At 40.8% G+C, this 26,661-nt stretch overlaps 1 protein-coding gene across 1 annotated transcript in view; it reads left to right on the forward strand.

The window, feature by feature from the left end:
• Nucleotides 1–26,661, forward strand: part of PTPRU (protein tyrosine phosphatase receptor type U) — a 330,295-nt gene that overhangs the window by 226,821 nt on the left and 76,813 nt on the right. The window contains exons 11-14 of the mRNA XM_083370035.1: nucleotides 7,660–7,762; nucleotides 12,705–12,978; nucleotides 16,266–16,302; nucleotides 19,812–19,950. Of these exons, the coding sequence (XP_083226161.1) occupies nucleotides 7,660–7,762; nucleotides 12,705–12,978; nucleotides 16,266–16,302; nucleotides 19,812–19,950 (553 nt within the window). The remainder of the gene's footprint in view (nucleotides 1–7,659; nucleotides 7,763–12,704; nucleotides 12,979–16,265; nucleotides 16,303–19,811; nucleotides 19,951–26,661) is intronic.

A 26,661-nucleotide genomic window follows, 5' to 3' on the forward strand; every position in this document is an offset into this window, starting at 1 on the left:
AACAACCTCACAGAATTGAGGCTCTGGATTTCACACTGCACTGTCAGGCAGAAGTTTCGGCATTCGAATGCCATGTGTTTTGCTTGAACTGACGGGAGTCACCCTTTATCCCACTGTGCAGATCTCCTTAAATATGTCTCTTCCTAAAATAGATTCTTCATGCTCCAAAACTCTTAGATGCTTTTTCCTAGATACCCTGCAGTCTGAATACAAATGGAAAACAGTATGCATTACAACCCTGCTGGATAATTTACTTGCACAACGGTCCAAAAGCTGCCTTGTTTACACTGCAGAGTCTTCAGTGCTGGAACACATTTCCGAACTCAGTAGAGCGGCTTTGATAGGATCTATGACTAGGGGTGGTCTGGGAGAGGAGAAACTGAACACTGCCATCTTTGGGTCTTGCTGCAAAAGGGTCTTAGAGAAATAATGATTATCTGCATCAGTGGGAAATGTTTTTCTTGAGGTGCCATAGGCAAAGTGGTTTTGCGGAGTGAAGGAAGTTTGGGTGTTTTTCATTTAATGGCACGTGTGTGCACGTCTCTATGTGTCTTGTGTTTTCCCCAGGTGCTGTTTTATTTAGGGAGATGCAGCTATCTTCAGTCAGTGGAATGCTTGACACCAAATAATAATAAGATAAAGATGTGAAGAGGGAAAAAAAAGTCACACAAGCGATAAAATCCAAACGTTAGTTTGGACGATCCAGCTGCGGTCTGCTTTTATTTTGGTTTTATCAATTGCTTTCTTTTGTTTTATTGGAAACTGCCTAGAGTCAGGTGAAAATGAGATGGGTAACTATGCCAATCAATCTAAGAAAGAAACAAAATCCAATGTTGTTTACATTGACTCAGCCCATGGGTCTTTGAGTTCTCCAGTGAGATCTCTTCTTATGGGCTGCATAACAGTTTTGAACGTTGCTTCTTCATGTAAAGCAAATGTTCTGCCATTAAACTATTATAGAACAATATGTATACTTAGATGATAGCGGCTGGTGCTTTGTGTCCAGATTCATACATATTTTTCCCAATTTTTTTGCACCAATCTGTAATTTAAGAAAAGCAGCATAAAACAACGTATAGCAGCATGCACGTAATGTTGTGCAAAACTTTACAGATAAAATACATGTTTTCTAATGTATTCTCTCTGGCAGCACATTTCTAAATACATTTTTTGCAGTTATTTTGTGTGTGTGTGTGTGTGTGTGTGTGTGTGTGTGTGTGTGTGTCTGTGAAGTGCCTATGAACATTCTTTAAGTTCAAAGCCTACAGACAAGCAAGTTTGGATCCACACTTGTGGAGTCTGAGAGTCTTGTCAATTGTGTTTGTATTGGGATTTGTAAAGGTTATATTTCCTGGGGGTAAACTAGTCAGAAAAAAGACAAAATCTTGGAATGTAAAAGATTTCTAATGTTGTCTTAAATCAGCAGAGTGTTCCCCATCCCCAACATTTTAATTTTGGGGTAATGAAGCTCCTTCCATTATATATTCAAGATGGACAGTATTTAATATTTTATTGTTATGTATATGTAGGGGTGTGGCTCTTTGCATATGTTGTATGTAGTATGTTTTAGGTGTGTGTCATGTGTGTGTTTCACTTTGAGAGCAGGCAACTAAATTTCATTTTTGGTGTGTGCCGTTGTGCCCACAGTAAAAAATGACAATAAAGGTTATCTTATCTTATCTTATCTTATCTTATCTTATCTTATCTTATCTTATCTTATCTTATCTTATCTTATCTTATCTTATCTTATCTTATCTTATCTTATCTTATCTTATCTTATCTTCTTATCTTATCTTACCTTACCTTACCTTACCTTACCTTACCTTACCTTACCTTACCTTACCTTATCTTATCTTATCTTTCTTACCGTATGCAAAGCATAATTCACTGATGACCACAGTTAAAAAGTGTAGATACCCAAATCAAAGTGAGCTTTGCCCCATTTTACAACCTTTCTTGCCACAGTCGTTAAGTGAATCACTGCAGTTGTTACGTTAGTAACACGGTTGTTAAGTGGATCTGGCTTCCCCATTGACTTCGCTTGTTAGCAGGTCGCAAATGGTGATTGCATGGCTCCGGGATGCTGCAACCGTCATGAACACATGCCAGGTGCCCGGCAGCCCCATTTCGATCACGTGACCATGGGGATGCTGCGATGGTCATAAGTGTGAAAAATGATTGTAAGTCACTTTTTCAGTGCCATTGTTACTTTGAATGGTCATTAAATGAATGGCTGTAAGTCGAGGGCTACCTGTACTGCATTTTCAGTTTCCTCCTGGGAGAAGGGGGCTGTGGACTGGGGAAAGCCAATGTCTCACGGGAAGAAGCAAAGCTGAGATAATTTAGATATTTTGGTATTGCGGAAATAAGATTACCACCCACTTCCCCTTCCCACAAAGTCCCATGTCATGGGAGAAATTACAGGAAAGAAACCTAATAGATTGCCTCACAAAGGCACAGAGCAAGGATTAATTGGGCTTTATTAACAAGCCATATACTGCTTAGGGCTGTTTGCTAATGCCTGTGGTATAGCTATTAACAGCGCTGAATGGGCTGCAATGTTTTTAATGGGAAGCAGAGGAATTGCGAGGCAGCAGGAGGTGGGTCAGAGAGACTACTTATTAATCAGGGCCTGCAGGCTCTTTAGAAAGAGAGGGGAAGGGCAGAGGACGTTCTTAATGAATTGTTTTGCTCTCTGCATGGAAGGACACCCTGAGTAAAAAGCACAGGTAGTCCTTGACGTACGACTGGTCACTTGGCATCTGTTCAAAGTTACGATGGACCTATAGACAACTTATGACCTGCATCTGAAAGGATGACAGGTCAACTCTGTGGTCATGTGACTGAACTTAGGTCAGAGGTAGGCAACCTTGGCTCTTTTATGACTCGTGGACTTCAACTCCCAGAATTCCTGAGCATAGCTGGCTCAGGAATTCTGGGAGTTGAAGTCCACGAGTCATAAAAGAACCAAGGTTGCCTACCCCTGACTAAGGCACTCAACAACACAGCAATGTTCAGCATTCCAGGGTCATATGGCTGTGTTTTATTATGTTTTTACTGAAAATTGGCACTTGCTTCCAGTTTTGGGCAAAACTGCAGCCATTGTGAGCTATTGATTTGATTAACAACCATGACATTCGTTTAAAGACTGCGGTGGCCACTGGACAGTCACTGTATTTGTTTAATGACCCTCCCGCCAAAATCAGATTGGTCATTTTATGGCTGTTATAACTTACAACTGTAATGGGTGGGCTTCATTTCAGTCATATGTTGAGGATTAACCTGTAGTTCACTTAAGGCAGAGGCCCCCAACCTTTTGGGCACCAGGGACTGGTTCCGTGGAGAAAGGTTTTTCCACGGACTGGAGAGTGCGTGGTTTTGTGTGGTGCCTGCATCCCACGAATGGGGCTTTGCTTGTTTGTGTGGACTGTTTGCTGGCATGCCGTGGCCCAGTACTGGTTCATGGACTGGGGGTTGGGGACCCCTGACCTAAGGGAATATCTACACTAGCACCTGCTGATATCAAATGCAAGGAACCAAAGCAACACCCTGAATTGATTACAGTAGCTTCTTTATTACTGCTTGCCTATTTACAAGAATCTTGACAGACAGGCTGCATTCTCTTGGTGATAGCCAGATAAAGGTTTAAGGGATTTGGGGGCGATCAGGTCTATGTCACTTTTTGCTTTTCAAGGCCTCTAAGCTTGTCAGTCTCTTCACTTTTCCACCCACTCTAGCTGGAGATTCTACCACATCTGGTTACCTTCTTTTTCCCTATGGTGAATGCCGTTGATGATGGGTGTGCTGCCCTTGTGGACAAAAACACCATGGCTGTCAAGTGTTGTGGAAATCAGGAGATTCAGGCTGTTCAAATTAATATAAGTATTTATTGCAAGCTTAAGCTCTTTACAACTAATGGTTAAAGGAAATGAGTGGGAGATAAGAAGGGCTTTCAAGGTGGGCTCTACTTGATCTCTTGCGGGTGCACAGAAACCTGTGACTGATGACGTGTTTGACCCCTCCTTTGTGCTCAGCTTGGTCATCTCCTGCAATGGCCAGGGGACTGAAGATTTGGGTACCTACTGGCCATTGAGCAATGGTCTTAATGTCCCCCAAAGCAGACACTTTTTCATTCAAATTTTGAATGGGAACATTTCATCGCAACACATTGAGAAGTAGAAAACAGAGCAAAGATGATATTCAGATTCAGAAATTAGTTTTGGGGAGCGTAAATTGAGGTCAGCTCATCTCCAAATATGAAGCAAGTACATTTCTTCTGCATCTTGTTCATTTATTAGTCTGGAAAGTTGTTCCTGGCCATGATTTCCATTTGTCCTACTCTGTCAAAAGCAGGTTTAATTAATGCATCCTTTATGTTTCTTTCCATTGCTTCCCTTGCATTGGAAGAGAGGACCGTGCAGTAATGGTTGCTTTTAGAATAATCAGCACAGTTCAATGCACATTTTTAAAAATACAGTAGTTTCTCTTGCTGTGAGCTAAGGACATGAGTCTGTGACCATTAATAAAAGGAAGAGATGGAACCATAGGGAAAATGTTCCATTTATGTGCACCATGCACTCTTCCCCTTTTCCCTCTAACAGCCCCTCAGAGGTTAACAGTTACATATCCAAAAAAGGAATTACTTCATTTCCCATAGATACGGCATATAATACAGTACTGGAATAGGGCAGTACTGTAACTGGTGTTGTGGAGAGCTCTTGGCCTATGCAAACCTTAGTTGAATTGCCACATCGAAATAGCCTATTTTTGATTTAGGAAATCAGTCCAGCTGACCAATTTGAACTGGTTTGGAAAATCGATCCAGTGGAGTGGTTGAATTAGATGCAATCTGGATTTCATAAATGGCTGCTTGGAACAACACGTATCTGTTTGAAATGATTGGATTTTACTGGTGTTTTTTTTAACTTAGTTCGGTGAAGAAAGGTGAGGTTGAAAGGATTCTTGCATAATCCTAAATGAGCAGGTGTTCAACTGATGAAGTTTGGAAACAAACAGTAACACCTTTGCAATTATTTATGTGCCACCTATTAGAACTTGTCCGATTTTTACAATTCATTTTGATTTGAGAAAGGTCAGGTTTTGGGGGCAATTTGACTGAATCTCTATTGAATCCACCTATTGCATTGAATCGCTATTGTATTGTGCACCTCTCACAACTTAGCTTTGTTGAAAAGACAGCATTTTTTGTAGGTGTTCCCGTTTCCTTCAAAGCTCCTTAGATATAAAGGATGGTTCAGGAGCATTTGGCTTGATCTGAAGGCTTGTCTCCTTGTAATACTTTTTATTCTCAGATGTAAAGATGGGAAAAAGAGGTAGCTACAGGCTCCCCCCTTTTTTTTTCTTTTTCTAACCCCCCCTTTCTCTCATAAGTATTTTGAGTGGGATTTAATGTAGAAGTGGATTGAGAGTGACCTTAGGGTCACATGCAGCCATCAGCTTAATTTCAAATTGATTTCTCAAAATGGGTGCACTCAAGGTTTGCCTCTCTGCCTTGCTGCTTAGAGGGGATTAAGAAGTTGGTGTTGTAAAGGGGATGTTTCTGTGTGAATAGGCACAAGTAGTCCTCAAATTATGGTCATTCATTTAGCTACTGTTTGAAGTTGTGATGATGTTGAATAAAGTGATTTATGACCAGCCGTTGCGCTTATGATTGTCAAAGCAGCCCTGCAGTCATGTGATCAACATTTGGGTGCTTGGCATCCCGTGTGTATTTATGATGGTTGTGCTGTCCAGGGCTCACAGGATCACCATTGGTGACCTTCCCATCGGCTTCTGACAAGGAAAGTCAATGGGGGAAGTTGGATTTGCTCAGTGACCACAACCAAAAAGATCATAAAATCAAGAGCGACTCACTTAATGATCGCCTCACTCAGTGATGGAAGTCTCTAATTCTAGTTGTAAGTCAAGGACAACTTGTATCGCTTACTTCAGCCATATCCAGTACCTACCTCAGCTATTTATTTCTAAGGGAAAAACTCTATGGTCAGAAAAATCCCAACTGAATGTGAACCAAAAGGTAATAAAGCCAGGATGGGGGGGGGGACTAGAAGCCAGGAGACTGTGAGTTCTAGTTCTGCCTTAGGCATGAAAGCTGGCTAGACATCTTAGGGCCAATCACCAGGACACTGTGAGTTCCAGTCCCACTTTAGGCATGAAAACCGGCTGGGTGCCAATTACTTTCTCTCAACCCAGCTCACTTCACAGGCTTGTTGCTTTTGGGAAAATAGGAAGAGGATATCGTATTGTGCTGTTCACTGTCTTGAGTTATTTACAAAAACAAAATAATAAAAAGGTGGGGTACAAATAATTACAAGGGACGCGGTGGCTCAGTGGGTTAGGATGCTGAGCTTGTCGATTAGAAGGCCGGCAGTTTGGCAGGTCGAATCCCGAGTGCCGCGTAACAGAGTGAGCGCCTGTTACTCGTCCCAGCTTCTGCCAACCTAGCAGTTCGAAAGCAGGTAAAAATGCAAGTAGAAAAATAGGGACCACTCCGGTGGGAAGGTAACAGCGTTCTGTGCGCCTTTGGCGTCTAGTCATGCCGGCCACATGACCACGGAGACGTCCTCGGACAAGCGCTGGCTCTTCGGCTTTGAAACGGAGATGAGCACCAGCCCCTAGAGTCGGAAATGACTAGCACACATGTGCGGGGGAACCTTTACCTTTACAAATAATTACAGTAATAAAAACAGTGGAAGTACCTGTAGACAGCAGAATAGGAGGGAACGAACTGAAGAAGAATAACAAAATACAAAGACCTGCCAATAGAAACAGAACAGTTGTGGCAAAAGAAAGCAAAGCTAGTTACTGATAGTAATGGGTGCAATCCCAAAAGAATTAGAGCACCAGTTGAACATCATCAGCAGTGACAAAATCACCACCGGTCATTGCAAAAGGCAGCTTTACTTGGAACAGCTTAAATTCTGTGATGATAGTTTTAATACCATCAAACATCCACATCTGCCTATCCCAGGTCCTTGGGAAGGAATCCATAGGTGGATAAAAACGTGAAATCCAGCCTGAACATTTGGCTGACCGTGTGACGAACCATAGTCCATAAATAGAGGTTTGCTATTTCTTGTGATAATAATAATGATGCTTGCTGTTATGACTAGTACTGCTTACTACAACTGTAACTTACAATTGGCGTGTCCATAAAAAGCTAAAGGTTCCCCCGCACATGCGTGCTAGTCATTTCCAACTCTAGGGGCCAGTGCTCATCTCCGTTTCAAAGCCGAAGAGCCAGCGCTTGTCCGAGGACGTCTCTGTGGTCATGTGGCCGGCATGACTAGACACCAAAGGCGCACGGAACGCTGTTACCTTCCCACTGTAGTGGTCCCTATTTTTCTACTTGCATTTTTACGTGCTTTCGAACTGCTAGGTTGGCAGAAGCTGGGATGAGGAACAGGCGCTCACTCTGTTATGCGGCACTCGGGATTCGACCCGCCAAACTGCCGACCTTCTGATCGACAAGCTCAGCGTCCTAACCCACTGAGCCACTGCGTCCCTGGCATGTCCCCGGCATATGCTAAAAAAAAAATCAAGATGGTGGCTACAGTGGTGTGCTTGAAGCCCTACAATGCACCTAGAAAATGTGTGAAATGTAGTCCCATTTGATTGTTGCCTTTTGCTTTGTTTCAGCACCTAGTTTTGATTATGGAGACATACCTTCACCACTGGGAGAGTCGGATAGCACCATCACTGTTCTCCTGCGGCCAGCCCAGGGCAGGGGTGCCCCAATCAGGTAGTAATAAGGATAAATTAATGATTATCTAATTTCATATTTTTAACAATGCAATTGTTTTTTGTTTCACAATATTTATAGCCCATCCCATTCCTAGCAGGTTTAGGGCAGAGGAGGTGAGGAGTTATTAATAAAGTCAAAGGAAACAAAATGGAAAGCTCTGTACACAAAATTAAAATAATTTCATTATAAAGAGTCAACAGTAACAGGTGCCCTTTAAACTAAACTAATAACTGAATGCAGGCTGGAATGAAATTGCTTTGAAATACCAGCAAGGTTGGCTTGGTAAACCATTATTGTTTGAAATTCATGGTTATTGGAATCCTAAGAAAAGGTTATTATGGAATGCAATGCACAATATGGATGTATTTTTGAAAGGAATGTAAAAATGTTAAAAATGCATTGCATTAGGGAGAGTTGTTTACAAAATTCTACACAAAGAAACATAGCAAAAACAAAATCTGTAAGTTGAAAGAAATGTGGAGCTTTCAGCGCAGACTTCTCTAGTTTGACAAATGGAGCCTGACATATTTGCTGAAATAAGAAACAGAGACTAACCAAAATTGACAGATTGGCCGATCTTTATAGGACAGCCAGTCCTGTGCAATGGATCGTGAATTAAGTTTGAATTTTGAAACAAGGCTATTTCCTTTTATGAAGGGGATTCATTGCATTCCACTGTCTCCTCTTTTCTTCTTCCCTCTCATCTTTCTTTGCTTTCTAAAAATGTTAACTTCAAAATATGCTTGTCCTGCAAGGCTGAAATTTCCCCTTTTATTGAGATGCTTACCTCTTTTGCTTCACAGATAACTTTTAGGGAAGGGATTCATTGAAGAAAACTGTAGAGATTAAATATATACTGTAATACTCTTGGTACAGGTAGTCCTCGACTTATGAACCCAAGTTGGACCAGAATTTCTGTTGCTAAGCAAGGTGATTGTTAAGCAAGTTGCACCCAATTTTAAAACCTTTATTTTGCCACAGTTGTTAAGCGAATTGTTGCAGCTGTTAGGAGAATCCAACTTCTCCCACGTGACTTGCTTGTCAGAAAACAGCTGGGAAGGTTGCAAATGGTGATCACTTGATCCTGGGATGGTGCAAACATGTAAATTAATACCAGTTGCCAAAGTGCCCAAATTTTGATCATGTGACCGTTGTAAGTGCGAGGATTGGTCATAAATGACTTTTTTCAGTGCTATTGTAATTACTCAACAAATGATTGCAAATCGAGGACTATCTGTACTCAGTTTAAGGAAATATTTTGGGAACTTCAGCTTTACCTCTACTTTGGCCTTCTATACATTTTGGAAGTCCGTATCCATGAGTTTTGATTGTGTGGAAGAGTTCTGCATCTATAGTTTTCAGTTCTTGGAATACTGGGTTCTATGGGATAATTCTAAGACAGGGGTTTTAAAACTTGGCCCTTTTATGACTTGTGGACTTCAACTCCCAGAATTCCTCAGCCAGCGTGAAGTCCACAAGTCATAAAAGGGCCAAGCTTGAAGACCCTGTTCTAATATACAGGATGTCAGTTGATGTTCGGTAGATGCCCATCCACAACTAGGATTGGTTAATTTAGTGAGCAAGATAAATAAAGGGATATTTTATTTTTATTTATTTTAATTCCATTTATATCCCGCCCTTCTCCGAAGACTCAGGGCGGCTTACAAGCTTAGCAGTAGCCTTCATTCTATGTATATGCCTGCTTATTAGGGCTTTCACACACACCCCAAGCGGCATTATTACAAAGTCAGCTTAATTGCCCCCAACAATCTAATTAGGCATGGCAATTGTTTTAAAAAGCATTAAAACAAAATCATTGACTTTTTTCCCAAGAAGGGAAGCATTGAGAACCATTGGTCCTACTTGTGCTATCCATAAATTGAATACATCTACCCAGAAATAATAATTTTCTTTTGTTTAATTTTTTTTCAGTGGTACATACAGTTGTTCAGACTTCACCCCTGCAGCATGTTTATCCTGTTTCAGTAATAACATACTGAAACTTTTTATTTTAAATAACCTATTAAAACATAATCCAATGAACTATTTCAGTATTTTGGGTTCCTTTCGCCCTTTCCACCAATTAAGCTGTAGACTTCCTTGGAAAGAAAAATATGTCCCTAAGAAAGTGAATGTTTAAATTTTGCCTCCAGGCCTTTTAGAGCAGGGGGTCTCCAACCTTGGCAACTTTAAGACTTGTGGACTTCAACTACCAGAATTCCTCAGCCAGCCATGCTGAGGAATTCTGGGAGTTGAATTCCACAAATCTTAAAGTTGCCAAAGCTAGAGATCCCTGTTTTAGAGCACTTTCTTTCCTGCATTAACGCCTGTGGTTACTGGGAGGATGTGTGAGTGCTACACTGACAGCCTTGTGTCACACTCTTGCATAGCTTTGTTCTTGCAAATGCGCAAATATAACTAGTTGGCTTTGAAGACATCATTAGGTTAGCAGCTGAATTATACTCCTGGGATTTTGTCAGGAGCTTTCACTTCCAGACGAAACTGAGGGAGGTGACTGTCAGTTTAATTTGTTTTAGGCTCTTCAGTCAACAATTTTTGTGTCCCAGTGTATGTAGAAGAATAAGGCAGAATTCTTTACTTTACTTTACTTTACTTTTATTAAATTTGTATACCGCCCTTCTCCCGAAGGACTCAGGGCGGTGAACAGGGCACATACAAATAGAGAATACAAAAATTAAAAGGAATTAAATAATCACCCAGATAAAAACAATAACAGTATAAAAACCCCATTAAAAACCCTAACATCCCCCCATCAGGCCAGGCCAGCTTGTTCAAATAAGTGGGTCTTCAGACCGTGTCGGAAGGAGCAAAGGTCCGGTGCCGTCCGGAGCTCAACCGGCAGCTGGTTCCATAAAGCCGGGGCGCCCACAGAGAAGGCCCTCCCCCTGGGGGCCACCAGCCAACATTCTCTGACCGGAGGCACCCTGAGGAGGCCCTCTTTGTGGGAGCGCACCGGGCGGAGGGAAGTTGACGCCGGCAGCAGGTGGTCCCTGAGGTACTCCGGACCCATGCCATGTAGGGACTTAAAGACCATTACCAGAACCTTGAACGAAGCACAGATTCTGCTTAAGGCAGAAAATCTCCCAAATTCAGCGCATCCTGTGTGGTTTTCAGCTGGTTGTTAACAAAACCTATTTCAATGTGTGAGACTTTACCAGGTATTTAAGCAGCTACCTTAGACACACTGAAAGTAGCTGTTCTGATGGTGGTAGTAAGGTAGCTATATGGTTGCCAAAGCTTCTGTGTTGGGATCTTTAGTGAGAACCTTCCAAAGGCAGAATAGAACAATTGTATGTTGTGTTGACTGGCGTTGGAAGAGCAAGCATCTTTGAAAACGTGTTGTGTACACAAGTTAAGAGCTTCCTTTCCTTGAGCTTTTGGCAGTGAGGAAACAGCAGTCAGCAAGATCCAAATTTAGCAGCTGCCTTCCTATCAGATTGGTTGGCCAAAGCCTGTATCTGTCTTCCTTGGGGAGCTATTTTGGTAATTTCAAAGATGGAAAACGGATGATAGCGCATCTGCTTTGGCAAGTCATTGAAACAGATCAGAGATGCCTCCATAATGAAAATGCTTTTGGCCAGATCCCTGATATGTTATTAGCTGGCCCAAACTGAGGCAAACTGCAGGAACCCAGAAGCTCCATGAATTTATGTTATCATTCACATAAATGCAGCAGCACCTTTTCTCTCTTTTTCTCTTGAGAATAAGAGGGTCCAGAGGTCCTATTTGGAAATAATAGGTGGAGTTTAAAAGGGAGTACTGCTAGAAACAAAAGCAGATGAAGCCATCTTTTCTCTTGTTGATACTCTCTTGTGATGGAATCTAGTAGCCTGGATTCCCAGGAAGAAGAGGGTACATTCCAGAGGAATATGAGACAACTCATCCAGATAGTTTATGCGGGAGAAAGAGGGTGAAGACAGTCCCTCCCTAGTAGTTCCCAGATCATATGATAGGTGCAGATAGTCAGAGTGTTTAGTTTGGCAAGATTCTGTTTGTAGCACGGGTGTCAAACTCGCAACGTCACGTGACGTGTTGCAACGTATCGTGACTTTCTTTCCATTGCCGGCAGTTTCGCCATGATGCATCCTGCCCGCGGGCTAGCAGTTTCACACCCCTGGTCTATAGGCGTGGAAACAATACAGAACTCAGCTTGGAAGAACCACCACGTGCTGTTCTTGGGTCTGAAACCCCCTTTTCCACTCTATTTCTTCCTCACTAGAGGAAGCTTGCTCTTGACAAACTCCAATTTACAGCTTGCAAGAAACATTTGCAATTAGTCAAGAGCTGCGTAAAATTAAGTTAAGGGCCCCAGGTTGACAATGCTTATCGTTGACTGTTATGATGCTGGGTGATTGACTGTTATGAAGTAAACCTGATGGGGAAAACCCTGCTGCTAATGTTCCATTTACAGGGCAATGCGTGAAGTTTTCAGGAGGAGCCTTTCGGATAGTAGCGTGAGCATTCCTCTTTCCATTTGACTCTAATTCTTAGTACTTTTGCTGATAGGAAATTTCTTGGAGTCAAGCACAACCATGCTTACTTCATGGCATGTTCTGCAATCTCTTAGTTTACAGGCGCTTCCTCCAGCACAGAACAATGGGGCATTTGAGAATCAAAAGTGTATCTGTTTCTTTCTTCATCCCTTTACTGAAGGCAATTCATTTGCCAACAGTGAAGTGGTGATGCTTTAGATGAAAAGATTTCTTATCCACTACAAATGGATGTCAGAAGATTAGACAGTGTGGATTGAGAAAGGGCAGTGTAAGAGAACCAGCAGCCCCTCTCTGAGGAAGGTGAAAGGTTAAGAAGTATGAAAAGTAAATAACTAAACATAAATTAGTTTAGGATGGGCTTCATTTAACTTCACCTCTTGTTTTTGCTGTCTCTTCCCAACCTTCTCTGCTTCCTGGGTTCCCAGCACATACCAAGTCATTGTGGAAGAAGACAGACCTAAGAAGATCAAGAGAGAGTTAAGTGGCCCGGAATGCTTTCCAGTGCCACTCACTTTTGATGACGCCATATCCCGTGGCTTGGTTCACTACTTTGGAGCTGAACTTTCCCCAAGCAGCCTTACAGAAGCCAGACCCTTCACTGTAGGGGACAATCAAACCTATAGTGGTTACTGGAATCCTCCACTGGAACCCAAGAAGGCCTATCTCATCTACTTCCAGGCTATGAGCAATCTCAAAGGGGTGAGTAGCAAGCTCCGGGTGTTGATTGGTACAACTCCTTCTTTAAAATATATTTGTTTCCATGATTATTTTCCTTAAACTGACTGTAATCTCCTATTAGGGTGAAATACCCAATAGTCTAACTTTGACAGTCTTACTGCAGTAGATGTTCCCACCACTTACTGAACCATGAGATGATTCCCTAACATTTAGGACTATAGTTAAGGGGAGGGATATTTGTTTGTAGAGCATCCCAAACTGAGTTGCTTCTATTTCCAATTTAAAAAGATTAGCAAATCTTTAATCTTCACACTTGGGGAAGCGGTTGCCAGACAATCTAGCTAAATGGATAAATAACTTAGCAGCCTTGTATAAGCATGTAACGGAAGGATCCCATCTGCACCATTTGGTGACTCGTATATATTATTTATACATGATCTGGATCGCTTGTGCGGGAACGTATGTACGTACACACATTGTACAGGCAATGTGCAAATTGGAGGGTCTTAAATGAAAATCCAAAAGCAGCCCGCCGGACTTCATCACATTGAGATGACCAAGGTTAGCAGTAGGGCTCTGCAATCGACTCTCATTCAGTGCGAAACTGAATGATTCAATCTAATTTCACAATTTGAGCACATTTAGAGATTCAGTTAAATTGTTTTTAAATCTTTTATAAGCTGCAGGATCTCTGGCAGAGCACAGAATTTATATGCAGGAGCCACATCTCCAAGCATACCATCTCCAGTTCAAAACATCAGGCATCAAATGATGGGGAAAGTTCTTTTACTGTTTATTAGACTAGACAACATTTGGCATGAGGCATCTTATCCTCAGCTTTGTTTTAAGGATATTAAACATGATCCCATTTTTTTTACCCTCCTGCAGAATCAGATTTTTATCTATCTATCTGTCTATCTATCTATCTATCTATCTATCTATCTATCTATCTATCTATCTATCTATCTATCCATCCATCCATCCATCCATCCATCCATCCATCCATTAATCATGGTTCAGCATTGTACTATGCAGGTTTTGTATAACTATCTGATGGCGAGTAAGATCATTATTGAAATAAGAGGTGAGAGCAGTAGAAGATCACAAAACTATCCAAGGGAAGAAAGCCATCCAACAATGGAGCAAAGTGACTTAGGTTTTTTCTTGCTTTCTTTCTTTTTGTGCCTTCAAGTCAGTATTTTTTTAATTCCTGGTGACTGCCTAGAAAGGTCCCTGCAGTTCTTTTGGCAAGATTTCAGAAGTGGTTTGCCATTGCCTGCTTCCCATTGGCTGAGAAAGAGTGATCTAAGGTAGAACTAGAACTCAGAGTCTCCCGATTTCTAGCGTGATGCTTCAGCCACGACACCAAACTGACACTCTGGATTTTAATTATAGATGTAACTTAAAACGACTAAATCTCGCTCATTTCCCTGCTGGCGAAAAGCTTGGAAATTCAGCAACCTGGGCAGACAGTCGTGTTTCCAAATCTACTCAATTTTCTTGATGTCCTTTACTGAACCCCACATCACCCCACTTCATACGTCATGCAGGTTACGAACCATTTGGAGTACATTCCAGATGTGTTTGTGCTTTATTTGAACTAAAAAGATAATGAACGCTTGTTCTTAACCCTTGTTTGGTTTCAGTAGATTATGCTTGTGCTACAGGTGGTCTCTTCCAAGCCCACAATGGTAATTGCTGGAAGACCATGCTGATTTCATGGCCCAGATTTAGGAGGAACAGAGCAGCTGGGGGTTTGTTTTTGAAAGAGTTTAACTTTGCCTGGGTTTCTTTCTAGCCTCTTCCTTGCAAATGCAGTCTGGTTCTCTTGCGGTTGGCATCAAAATATTCCCAATGTCCAACAAGGAATCCTAACACCATGACTTGATAGAAGGGACGTTAAGCCAAATAATGACGATTGGTTTAATTTCCTCCACTTCCATCTGCAGTAGTGGCATTATTATGTCATTTGGCAGGCAGGCAGACAAAGTGGAGAATGTTTTTGTGCTGGGGAAAGATTTTGAGGGAGGATCTGGACAATGGAGGATCGCAAGCAGGCAACAAATGGATTTTCTTGCTTTGGCTCCCGAGCCTGTGCCCAATCTGTTGCATACCTTATTGTCAGTCCTTGCCAAGGAAAACCATCAGCCTAATAGTGTTGTTTCCCACCCACAGGCTGCAAACTGTGGTAGTGGCGGTGCGTGAAGATTCAGTGTCAAATGGCATATCCTCCTTCAAATGTATCTGAGAATACAGAATTGTGACTGAAGTGACAGCATTTCCGTTCTTTTCTGTGAAGTAGCTGAAATAAATCTGCAGATGGAAGAATGACAGAATAACAGAGTTGGAAGGGACCTTAGAAGTCTCCTAGTCCAACCCCCTGTCCAAACAGGACACCCTCTACCGTTTTGGAAAAACGATTGTCCAATCTCTTCTTAAAAACTTCCAGTGTTGGAGAACTCACAATTTCTAGAAGCAAGCTGTCCCATTCTCGCAATCAGGAAATTTCTCCTTAGTTCATAGGTCAGGGGTACCCAACCCCTGGGACGCATAACAGTACCGGTCTGTTGCCATTTGGGAACTGGGCCACAAAAGTGGCAGGTCAGCACATGAAGCTTCATTTGTGCATGCACAGGAGCTGGGTTGCATGCATGAAAGCATCCTCTCTCCCCCCCCCCCCGGTCACCCCCACTGTCACTACTGCTGCTGGTCTGTGGAGCCAGAAACGTTGGGGACTGCTGTTCTAGTACTCTGGATAGGGGTGTGTTTGCTCACCCCCCCCCACCTCCCCACCCCCATTTTGCCTTATACCAAACCAGGCCACTGGTGAATCCAGCTCAGCTACAATGGTAGGTCTCCAGAATATTGAAGAAAGGTCTGAGAATGATTTTTTTATTGAAAGCTGTCAGGAAGTAATGAAGTGCTAAATGTTTTTTTGCATTCGCCCCCTCCCAAAGTAATTTCACTTGGTCTAAAGGGAAAAAAGTATTTGCAAAGGAAAGGGCAGCACAAGTTGTCAGGTATGAGGTATATATGCCAATAATAATTAGAAAAGAAACATATATTTTGTGGAAAGCATGTATTCAGGGGTTGGCAGCCACACTGGAGAATTGTATAATATCCAATGTGTTCATTCCCTCCTCAAAAAACAAAAATGAAATAGCTTTCCGAGTACGGTATTATGATCTTCCTCATATGTCGGTCTATGACCGTAATTAAAATCTGATTTGATATCTTTCGCTTCAGGCAGCAAGACAAAGAGATCATGGGTGTGATAAAACCTTGCTTATCTTTTTCTTCTTTTGTAGGAAACAAGATTGAATTGTATCCGAATAGCTCGGAAAGGTAAATATTTTTATATGTTTATTTACTTCAATTTTTTTTAGAAAAATCCTGCCTTAATATTTGGTCAATTCAAGGTGATGCTACCACTTCTTATTTCTGTCCTATCAACAACCCTATGAGATGGGTTGGCTCAGAGGGACTCATCCAGCTAGCTAAGAACTAGAACTCACAGTCTCCTGGTTTCTAGCCTGGTGCCTTCACCACTAGATAAAATTGGCTCTGTTTTTGGAAGTGGTTGGTCCTTGTCTACTTCCTAGGGCTGAGAGAGAGAAACTGGGCCAAAGTTACCCAGTCGACTTTCAAGCTTAAGGAAAGTCTAGAACTCATGGTCTGATGGTTTTTAGCCAGACATCTTTGCCACTACATTAAACTGTCCTCCTCCTCATCCTCGTCCTCGTCCTCCTCCTCCTCCTCCTCCTCCTCCTCCTCCTCCTCCTCCTCCTCCTCCTCCTCCTCCTCATGCTTTGTGAGATCGCTCCATTTCTAAGAAGTCTTCCCCTGCCTCTTTCATCACACACTCAGTCGCATCTTCTTTTCCTGCCTTCCCCTCCTGAAGTCTGAATTGTACAAATCTCATTTCCCCAGAACTTAATCCAAAACATCCTAGCAGTAATCTGAATGGCTCTCCAGGGACACTGGAAGAACAAAGACATTTGGGGGTGGGGGGTTGTTTTTGTTGTGCATAAAAGGCAACCTTTGGAGAAATTACTATACTCTAAAATTCAGCTGTTAAAAGCAATCTATAATAACAATCTGCATCAAGGATGGGCAGTGGTTGGGTGATAATGCAAGATGAGCAAGACTGTGCTGTACATGTTGTGGGGGCAGAATTTTCTGGTGCTGGTTCTCTAAATTTTGGAGAAAAGTTTTTGAAGAACTGATAGGACAATGGGGAAAGAGACATTCAAAAGGTGCAGAAAAGAGATTCAGGACTCCATTGATCTCTAAAATTATGATTGCTGATTCCCGGTATACAAAGTACTTTATAGATCACCATATACTATAGGATTAGGTCCATGCCTACAAAGAATTTGCTATCTAAATGCCAGCGGAGAATAAGACTAGAAAGAGAGCAATCTAGACAAAGGGAATAGAGAGACCCCCACGTTCACTGAAAGATGTTGTGACGGGCAGTTCGCCTTGTGATACGTAGTTTTAATGTTGGGTTGAAATGTTTTCTCTTTTTCAGTCTTATTCTCAGGGTCCTTGAGGATTTGTTTCTTTATTTTATTTATCCCTTTTTTGAACCACCCATCGCCCTCACATATTTTTGTGTTTTCTTGATGGAAGCGGCAGAGGATGCTACTTGCTAGTCTTTCTCCATATTTCTCAATCTGATCATGTCCTATAGAATGGAAGGGAAGTTAGGGGTGCCAGTGACAGAGAACTGTATGATGGAAGACAAGATATTTATGTATAATCCTTGGGTGGATCTGGAGATTTTCCATCTTTAACTCTGCCTGTGGATACACTTTACAGTTCGGACGCAATCTGAGGGTCCTTCTGGACTCATGACTCTTAGCTGAAGAGGAGGTGGCAGTCATGGCTACTGTAGGTTTTGCTAATCATGTCTATTTCTGGATTTGGAAGTTTGGCTCATGGTGACTTAGTCACCTCCCATTTCAATTGCTGTAATGTGCTCTACATGGGGCTGCCCTTGAGGACTGTATAGAGTTTTCTTAGTGTAGTTCTTCAATGTATTGTTCCTTTGATTCAAGACATGAAACACCATAGATTTTTAGTTTTGTATTCAATCCCACTGTAAAATAAAAATCATTTCTTACCAACATACATGCAAAAGATGTACTTTACACAGTATAAACTCAATCTGCTCATCAGGAACTTTGAAATACACATTCCTTTTGATGATGAAGCCTAATTCAACTCATTTAGGGGCATATTGTAGGCCAGATTTGTTCACTTGTGTACTCAGGGACAATGGCTGGAGGTTTTGTGTATCTTGCTTTTAATTGCAAAAGACACACAGATGGATGATTCCTGCCAAATTTCCACAAGGGCAGTTCAAAGTATCATCAATACAATGACATCAACTGCTAAATAATTCACCATGTGAATTCAGAAGACTGTTGCTTGCGATTTAGTTGAAAAAACAAGAATCTCTAGGCAAATTTTGGCTAGGTTGGAAAATGTTATGGTTCTTAAAATGTCAACCATACAAGTGATATATGTACATCTATGTCAACAGTGCATAGTTCAGATTTGGTTATTGGAGCAGCGAATCAGCTCTACAAATAAATAGCTCTACAAGAAATAATTCAGAATGTGGCACATTCACACTGAGAACTACAGAAAATAAAAACTACAGTGTTACTATTGGGTAATTTGACATTTGGAGAATAGTGTTACGGGAGGAGTGGCATTTTTTATTTTACAGTCATGTTATCATTGGAGGATAATCCCAATTTAGTAGTGGAAAAGCATAATTTCTATTACACACAGAAGTAATCAGAGGAGCATTGTAACTATATGCAAGTCTAACAATCTACCCACCAGCTGTAACATCTTTAAGAAAATGAAAAGTTGCTATGGAAAGAAGTATCAGAACTGATATCAGGTTTATTAGGCACAGAGCTTCCTTTATCTGTTATTTCCTGGATGGTCTGCAGATAGCATACAATCCTTGAGCATCCTTCTGATGGCTCTGGAACCCCTCGAATTTTACCACTAAAATCCGGTTGTAAACATTTAGCTTCAAGAAGAGCATGTTTCTTTGAGAATTCACGCAGTTCTCTCACTCTGTATCTCTCCAGAGAGCAGAACATTAGACAATGTATTTCAATGGTTCATTCCAGGTTTTGGTTGAAAGTTTCTCAATTGTCAGAAAGTTTGACAAGGGAACCGGTGATTCAAACAGGGTGTGGGTTTCCTCCACTGAAAGTAATCAAGCTGAAGCTAGAAAATCCTCCCTTAAGGATGGCTTAATTGGAATTCCATAGTGAAGCAGAGGTTGCCTCAATCACCTAAGTGTCTCCTACCAATTCTACATCTCTAAAATATGGCAATAAGAATTCCCCATTCCCATTTTTATGCATTTTTATTTTGTTTCAACTGATAAGAACCATAACTCCACAAGCTCCATGAATAATTAAATGCAAAGGTAATACTTCCTTGGATTGAACTCAGTTGTGAGTGACACCATGAACACATCCTTGAATAATGAAGCAGTTCTCCACTGATTTCTTCCAGGATGCTCTTTTGATTCCACAATATAAAGTCTGTTTTGGGGATTTCTTCTTGGTCTCCAACTCAAACACTAACCAAGCCTATCCTGCTTAGTTTTTTTGGGGGGGGGGAAGATCACCTTGCAAGATGCTATTGCTAACCTGCCGTAACAATCTTTAAAAATATCTCAGATGATGTCCAGCAGTCTTGTTCCTGTGTCCTCTGAGGATGCACGCAAATTATGTGCAAGAAAGGAGAAGCTTGTGGTGTTACTCTCCTGTTTTCATGTTCTCTTGATCCACCTGTTTGCCATTTATCTCCTACAGCTGCCTGTAAAGAAAGTAAACGTCCCTTGGAAGTTTCCCAGCACTCAGAGGAAATGGGCCTCATTCTGGGCATCTGTGCTGGAGGACTGGTGGTGTTGATCATCCTTCTTGGGGCAATCATTGTTGTCATTCGGAAAGGGTAAGGAAGCATTTTGAGGACTTTGTTCTTGCTATCCTGCAGATAGCTCCACCCACTTTCCAACAAACACACCTCTCTTTGGAGCCGAATCTGACTCAGCTTCCTTTTAGAGATTAGCTACTTAGTCTAATGGAAGAATGTAAATGCTCAGACAAGAGACAATCAGGTCATCTATGGGGACTTGGGCAAATTTTCTTGATTCACTTCTGAGTAGAGCTGCGCAGTGCTTTGGATTTAACTTGGAAGAGATGCTATGGAGTCTGAGGAACATGAACCCAGCACTCTGTATGCGACACATTAGAGGTGCTGCATGATGGTGGAAGCAGATACTGCATGATGGTGGAAGCTGTTTTATGACATCCCGGGAAGCTGCTGTGTTCATGTTTCCACGGATTCCAAAGTAATTCTTCTGAATTTAAGACGAGGATTGCATAGCCCTACATTTTAATACAACCCAGCATCATTCACTTTATTCTTGCTAGATTCTTTATTCTTACTTTAAGAAGAGACTGGACAACATTTGTCTGAAATGGTATAGGGTTTCCTGCTTGAGCAGGGGAGGGGGGGGACTAGAAGACCTCCAAAGTCCCTTCCGACTCTGTTATTCTGTTAGATCAGACCAGGGTTTGTTGACATAACATGTTTGTCAAAACATGAAAATATTTCACTGTTTCTTGAAGACGTGTCCTTATAACATAACCTTTATCTCAATGGCAGCTTGCTGCTGAAGCAGGCTGAAGCTGGTGTGAGCTGTTCCGGGATGAAAGTATGTTTTTTTTTTTGCTCTTTCCCCTCTTAAAAAAATAACTCTCGTATGGGCATCTGAAGGTCCGTGGAGGGTGGGCTATTCTTTTCTGTTCCTACTTTTATATCTTTAGAGCATAAAACAAACTTTAATTCTGTTCTAACTGAATCTTTCTCTTTCCAGCAGCCATTTCATGAAACCTAAGAAATCTTATTCTTCCTGCTGCTTTGAAAAGGCACTTCTGAGGTCTTACATTTATTCCCCCAAGAGAAATTATTTTTTTTTAAATTCCCCCAAAGCATCCAGCAGATTACATCCTTAGTTTTGTTTAATGCCCAAGGTGTCTAAGTGATTTTTTGCAGCATGAAAAAAAAAAATTAAAAGTGTTCCTTGATAATACCAGGCTCCAGTGATTGGAGAGAACTGTTTGCTTTTTCATATCATTCCCCCAGAAATACTGGAGAGGTGAAAAAGAAAGAAACAGGGCTGCTGTTATCAAGATAGGCTTTTAAATAATTATTTTTAAATGCTAGTATTCAATGGCCCACCGAGATTTCCTCTGTGGTTCAAATCCAAAATCAGATCCCAAAATACATCTAGGTAGAATGATTTTAAATTTCTACCTTCAGAATTATAGTCAGTGGACTATATCAATGCTAACTGTTTTATGATATTACTTGTTAGGGAATAACCATTGTTAAGGATCTAGCCCAGTGGCTCTGAACGTCAGCAATTTTAAGATATCTGAACTTCAAGTCCTTGAGTTCTGCAGCCATCATGATAAGTGGGGAACTCTGGGATTTGAAGTTTACATATCTTAAAGTTACTGAGGTTGAAAAAAACACTGGTATAGTCTATATACTAATAGCTCATTTAGAGACAGAGCTGTAAAGGCTAGAAGACTGAGTGGGGAAGTATTTTTAATAAATGAAAATAAAGTGGGGCTGAGTACTAAATGGAGTGTGGGGTGATAGGAAAAGTTCTCTTTTTCACAGAGGAAGCTGATTTGGACATAGTTCGAAATTTGCGAGATTTACAAGGCATTAAAAACTTGGTGTCAAGCCTGGAGCCCTGATAGTGTGGGTGAGGCTGCTTCTTGGTTACAATGACTGTACATTGTTTGATAATTCTCAGCTGCTGTCTTATGCCGTGTTATGTTATTTGTGTTTTAAATCATTTGTTGAGTTTTTATTCTGCTTTTATTTTGTTTTAATGGTTAGCTTCCCAGAGGAGTCATGTATATCACATGGATATGAATGAATGAATGAATGAATGAATGAATGAATGAATGAATGAATGCTTCTTTTTCATTTCCCATTAAAAGGTAGGAATTGGGGAGAACTGTTGTAACACCTCCCCTGTAGCTACAGATCCTCTTTCAAAGCATATGAGTAAACTCCTTCTCTTCCCTCCTATTTTCTCGTGAGGCAGTTGAACCATACAATCACACACAGATACACAAATCAAGTAAGCATTGTCTCCCTCACTCTTAATCTTTTCTCCATCCTTTCCATGCTTATAGTTCTGCCTCACTCCTTGTTGCCTTGCTCCTTTTCATACTCTGTGAGTCATTTTATGTCAGGAGTAAAAGGTCAGGTCCACACATGAGAGTCCAATTAAGCGGATGTATTTCTAGTCATGCCTATGCACAACAATCTTATCAAGGTTAACACCCACTTGGGGTTAGATAAGGGTCAGTGGAATTCAAGAGGGGTTGAATTTAGTTCACTTGTAGCTATGTAGGGATTCTAGGCTGATCCCTCTTGACTCCACCCTCAGGTTCTGCCACTCCTTCTCCTAAATTTTATCTCCAGCTATTGCAAATCCATCAGCCTCTTTTTACCTAGATGAGTAAGTCAAGCTGTCCCAACTAATACCTTGTAAATCTGCTGGGACTGCAAGCCATAGAATTTCTAACAAGAAAAGATAAATTGAAATACTGATTGGGGCATTCCAGAAGTTAACTTTGGGGAGGGGGGGGGCTGCCATCCTACTGGTGTCTATCTACACATCAAAAGTGACTCAGAATGGGAAACCAGTAATGGGAGATTTGTTAGGGTACATTGGACTACCCCATTAAACAGATATTCTTGTGTTTAATTTATCACTGGATTTAACCAGCTTTACTTTCAATTGCCATTTGGTGAGCACTCTCCCCGCCCTCCCTCCAATGCATTTTCACCAGTATGCCAAGCTCCATCTTTGGTGTGACTTAGAAATTCAATTTTTTTTTATCATTGAAACATGTCACAGGATTGTCACTCCCAGCTAATAATTTAGAATCAAATGTGATGTAGTATATTATTTCATGCCAGATTTTAATAAGGTCAGTCCTTATTCATTCATTTAAGCAGCAGCAGCAGCCGTAGCCTAGACTGGCAAAAGGAGAGACTCAGTGGCATATTTGGCATGCTAATAGTCTTGGGGCCACTGCTTGGAAATGTTAGATGGTGTTGCATAGTCCAAAATCTTGGAGCACTCACGTTGGTCAGCTTAGAGGGACCATTGTTCTGATTTGCCTCTAAGGCAGCACTAGTGTTGAACAAGAAGTACTTTTGTAGCAAGCTCTCATTCGTTCTGATGAAAAAAGAATTTTCCTTTTAAATAACTTCAGAGAACAAAAAAAAGCAATCTCAGAGAAATCCTCATGGAATTCTTGCACTTATTTCAGTAGGAGATTACTAAGGAGCAGGTAAAGTAAACATTGTACAGTCCTTCCTCTTTAGAAATCCACTGCTTCTATGGCTCTTTTTTCATTAAATCCCAAGATGTTAAGTGAATCTCCCCCCCCAAAAAAGTGTTTTCCATAACTGCAAAGAGTAAATCCTATCTTTGAGAAATGTTCAGAAATTTTCTCCTCTCCTAGGGAGCAAAACATTCACCACATTTCTCTGCCCACAAATTTGTTGCATAATTCCTAAATGCCATTTTGCCCTGATATGTGTACCCAAATACATGTTCCACAGTAATGTAAGGTGGCGATCTGCTATCTACATAAGAACACACGTACCATTGCTTTGTGTAGTGTGGAAGCTGTACACAGTTTATTTATAGGGAATGGAAATTTGGGTGTATTTCCCAATTTCAGAGAGAATTGACCTGGGAGTTTCCCACTGATCATGACTTTGACAACAGTGTCATGATGTTTCACCATGGAGAGAAAACACTGTAGTAAATTCAACACCGTAAGGCAAAAATGTATATATACTTACCTTATGGTAAGATGGGCAGCCGATACATTTTATTTATAAATAAATCAACAAATAAACAAACAAACAAATAAAACGGGGCTCCATATTTCTTGAAGTAATTCAGGGAAGGGCTAGGTGAGTCTTTGCGACAATGGCATCTAATCCATAGCCCTTTTGATTGCCATAATTAAGTTTTATCCACAATTAGAAAAAAATGGACAATTAGAGATTAAATTGCAGGCAGAATCTCCCATCAAAAAAGAACAATTTCTGTAATACCTAATTCTACACGTGTATGAAGTTGCAAATGAAAAGCAGTGCATTGGATAGGGCCTTTATTTATGGAGGGTCCCCGAATAATTTTCAGCCCGTCACTCTTTTTCAGTCTATATTGTCTCATCAGTTTGTTGTTAGCTGAAAAATGAAGGTGTGGTGGTGCTGTGTATGCTTCTTGATCTACAGGAAATGGGAGAGGGAAGTGAGATTGTTTCATTGAGAAAATCAATAGACTAAATGTCCACGCACAGTGCAGAACTAAGCTATCACATCCATGCATAGAAGGTAACAAGCTGAGAATGGTAGAGACAGCTTCAGCTACCATGCTCCTCCCCACTTGTCTTCTGTATGTGTAGAACTTAGACATAATTATAAAAAATTTGAAGGGGCTCATAACAAGAACATTATTGGTGGATAGTATTCACCATGGAAAATTAGATACCGTATGAATGAGAACAGAGCTGAGGTGTTTTGGAATTAGAAATCAGTACCACGGAGAGCTTAAATGTTATCATGGTTTCTTTTTGGTGTTCCAGACAATATTTTGGTGGCCACCAGGCTGATACTTGATTTTTCCTCTGTTGGGGGGAATATTGGGGAGTTTACTTTAAAAAAACCATGTTAAATCTGTGCACTGTCATTTTTATGAGCTTCTCGCCTCAGAATGTAAGCAGCCAAACTCATTAGAATTCTTGTTGTTCTCATCCCTAACACATCTGGAGGGCACAAAGTTGGGAAAGTCTACCTTACATTTGGTAAGAAAAAACAGTGCCCATGATTACTGGACATAATAATTGGGTCTCAAAGAATGTATAGACCATTCCATCATTTATAAGAGCATAATGTCTATGATAACTCTGGGAACAAGGCTTGGGCATTTCATGTAAGTCCAAGAAGAAAAAAAGGGTGAATTCATGCATTCATTAATTCTCGTAGCCAGAATCTACATCTGGTAATCATAAGCTAGGCATTAATAATTAGAGTGGAGTCTCATAGTTTTATTTTACTCTCTCTCTCTCTCTCTCTCTCTCTCTCTCTCTCTCTCTCTCTCTCTGTGTGTGTGTGTGTGTGTGTGTGTGTGTGTGTGTGCTTCATGAATTATCCTTTTGAAAGCATTAGTATTCTATTCTGATTTTGATTAATTCAGAAGGTTTTGAGCAGTGAGCTTCAGTAAAAAAACAATGTCAACTTTTTGCTTAAACTTTTTGCTGTCCAGAGCATGGCTGCTAGCATCACCAAGATGCAGTCTCTGATGCTGCTTTGGGTTGCTATTGAACTAAAAAAAATCTTACTGTAGATCTTGCAGACAGCTGTATGTTGTTGATCAAAGTTTGGCAGGAAAGCTGGTCATATGCCCACCAGTTGTCAATAAAACCAATTTTTCAGGTTGTTGGGAATCTCTTAGCAGTGTGCAGAGGTTGACAGAGTTGCACGCATACAGAGTTCCTATGAATTGCTTCCTGCTGTATATTATATTGGATGTGGTGGATTGCCATTCAATCTTTTTCTTTCTAAACAAATGGATTGGAATGGAACTGGATCACATTCTTGAAACTTGAAAATTTGCTATTTTGGAGCCAGTTGGAACTGACCAGAAGGATAAGACTTAATCTTAAATGGAGAATGATATGGTGTGAAACTCAAATATTATGGGACTGATTATGTTCTGGCCCTTCTCTAGAGACTTGTGTATTCACAAGATTCTGGAGTGAGAGTAGCAAGCACACTCTTACTTTGACTGAAAATTAGGATTATGGTAGTACCATGTCTAACTAGCATGAAAGCTTATGTCTTTTAATACAATTTGTTAGTCAGAAAAGGTACTACCTTGCTCCTGGTTCTTTGCCACCATAAATCAGCACAGTTCTCCTCCTTTGGTGTCCACTTTGATTGAACATCCAACAAATGTCAATTAATGACTGAAGAAAGTCAGATAGTAATGCTATACTATTTGTTATAGCCAGGAGCACAAATACAATCAAGGCCACTAAATAGATGTTAGTGAAAAAGGTGTTGTTTATATGTGTTACATGAACTCTTTGTCTGTATATCCAATTTCCAATTGGGTTTATTTCATCTCAATTCCATTTCAATAGGTTTGCTCAACTGTTTGCATGTGTTTTATGGTTAAAATACTTGTTGAAGTACCTGAATTAAGAAATCCATAATCTTCTCAGTCTACCTACCTAGGCTGGATAATCACAAGAAAAGGATTAAATCAGCCTCCCTTAAATTACATCTTGTTTAGTCCTACAAATACTAAAAGACTCAGTTTAGCACAGAATATCCAGTGTCCAAGGACAGTGGGAAATATTGGCCAGAACGTCTGAAGAGATCCATTTTGAGGAAGACAGAAGTAAATATAAAAAGTTTGTTATTTTTATGTAGCTAAATATAGCTGGGAAGACCAGGGAAAGACTAAAAAGAGAGACAGAAAGAGAAGAACAGAGGTCTATGTTTATTTTAAAAAATAAAATTGGGTCCCATTGGTTGAAGGGT

The sequence above is a fragment of the Vipera ursinii genome (assembly GCF_947247035.1).
Source record: "Vipera ursinii genome assembly, chromosome: 9".
Lineage (NCBI taxonomy): Eukaryota > Metazoa > Chordata > Lepidosauria > Squamata > Viperidae > Vipera > Vipera ursinii.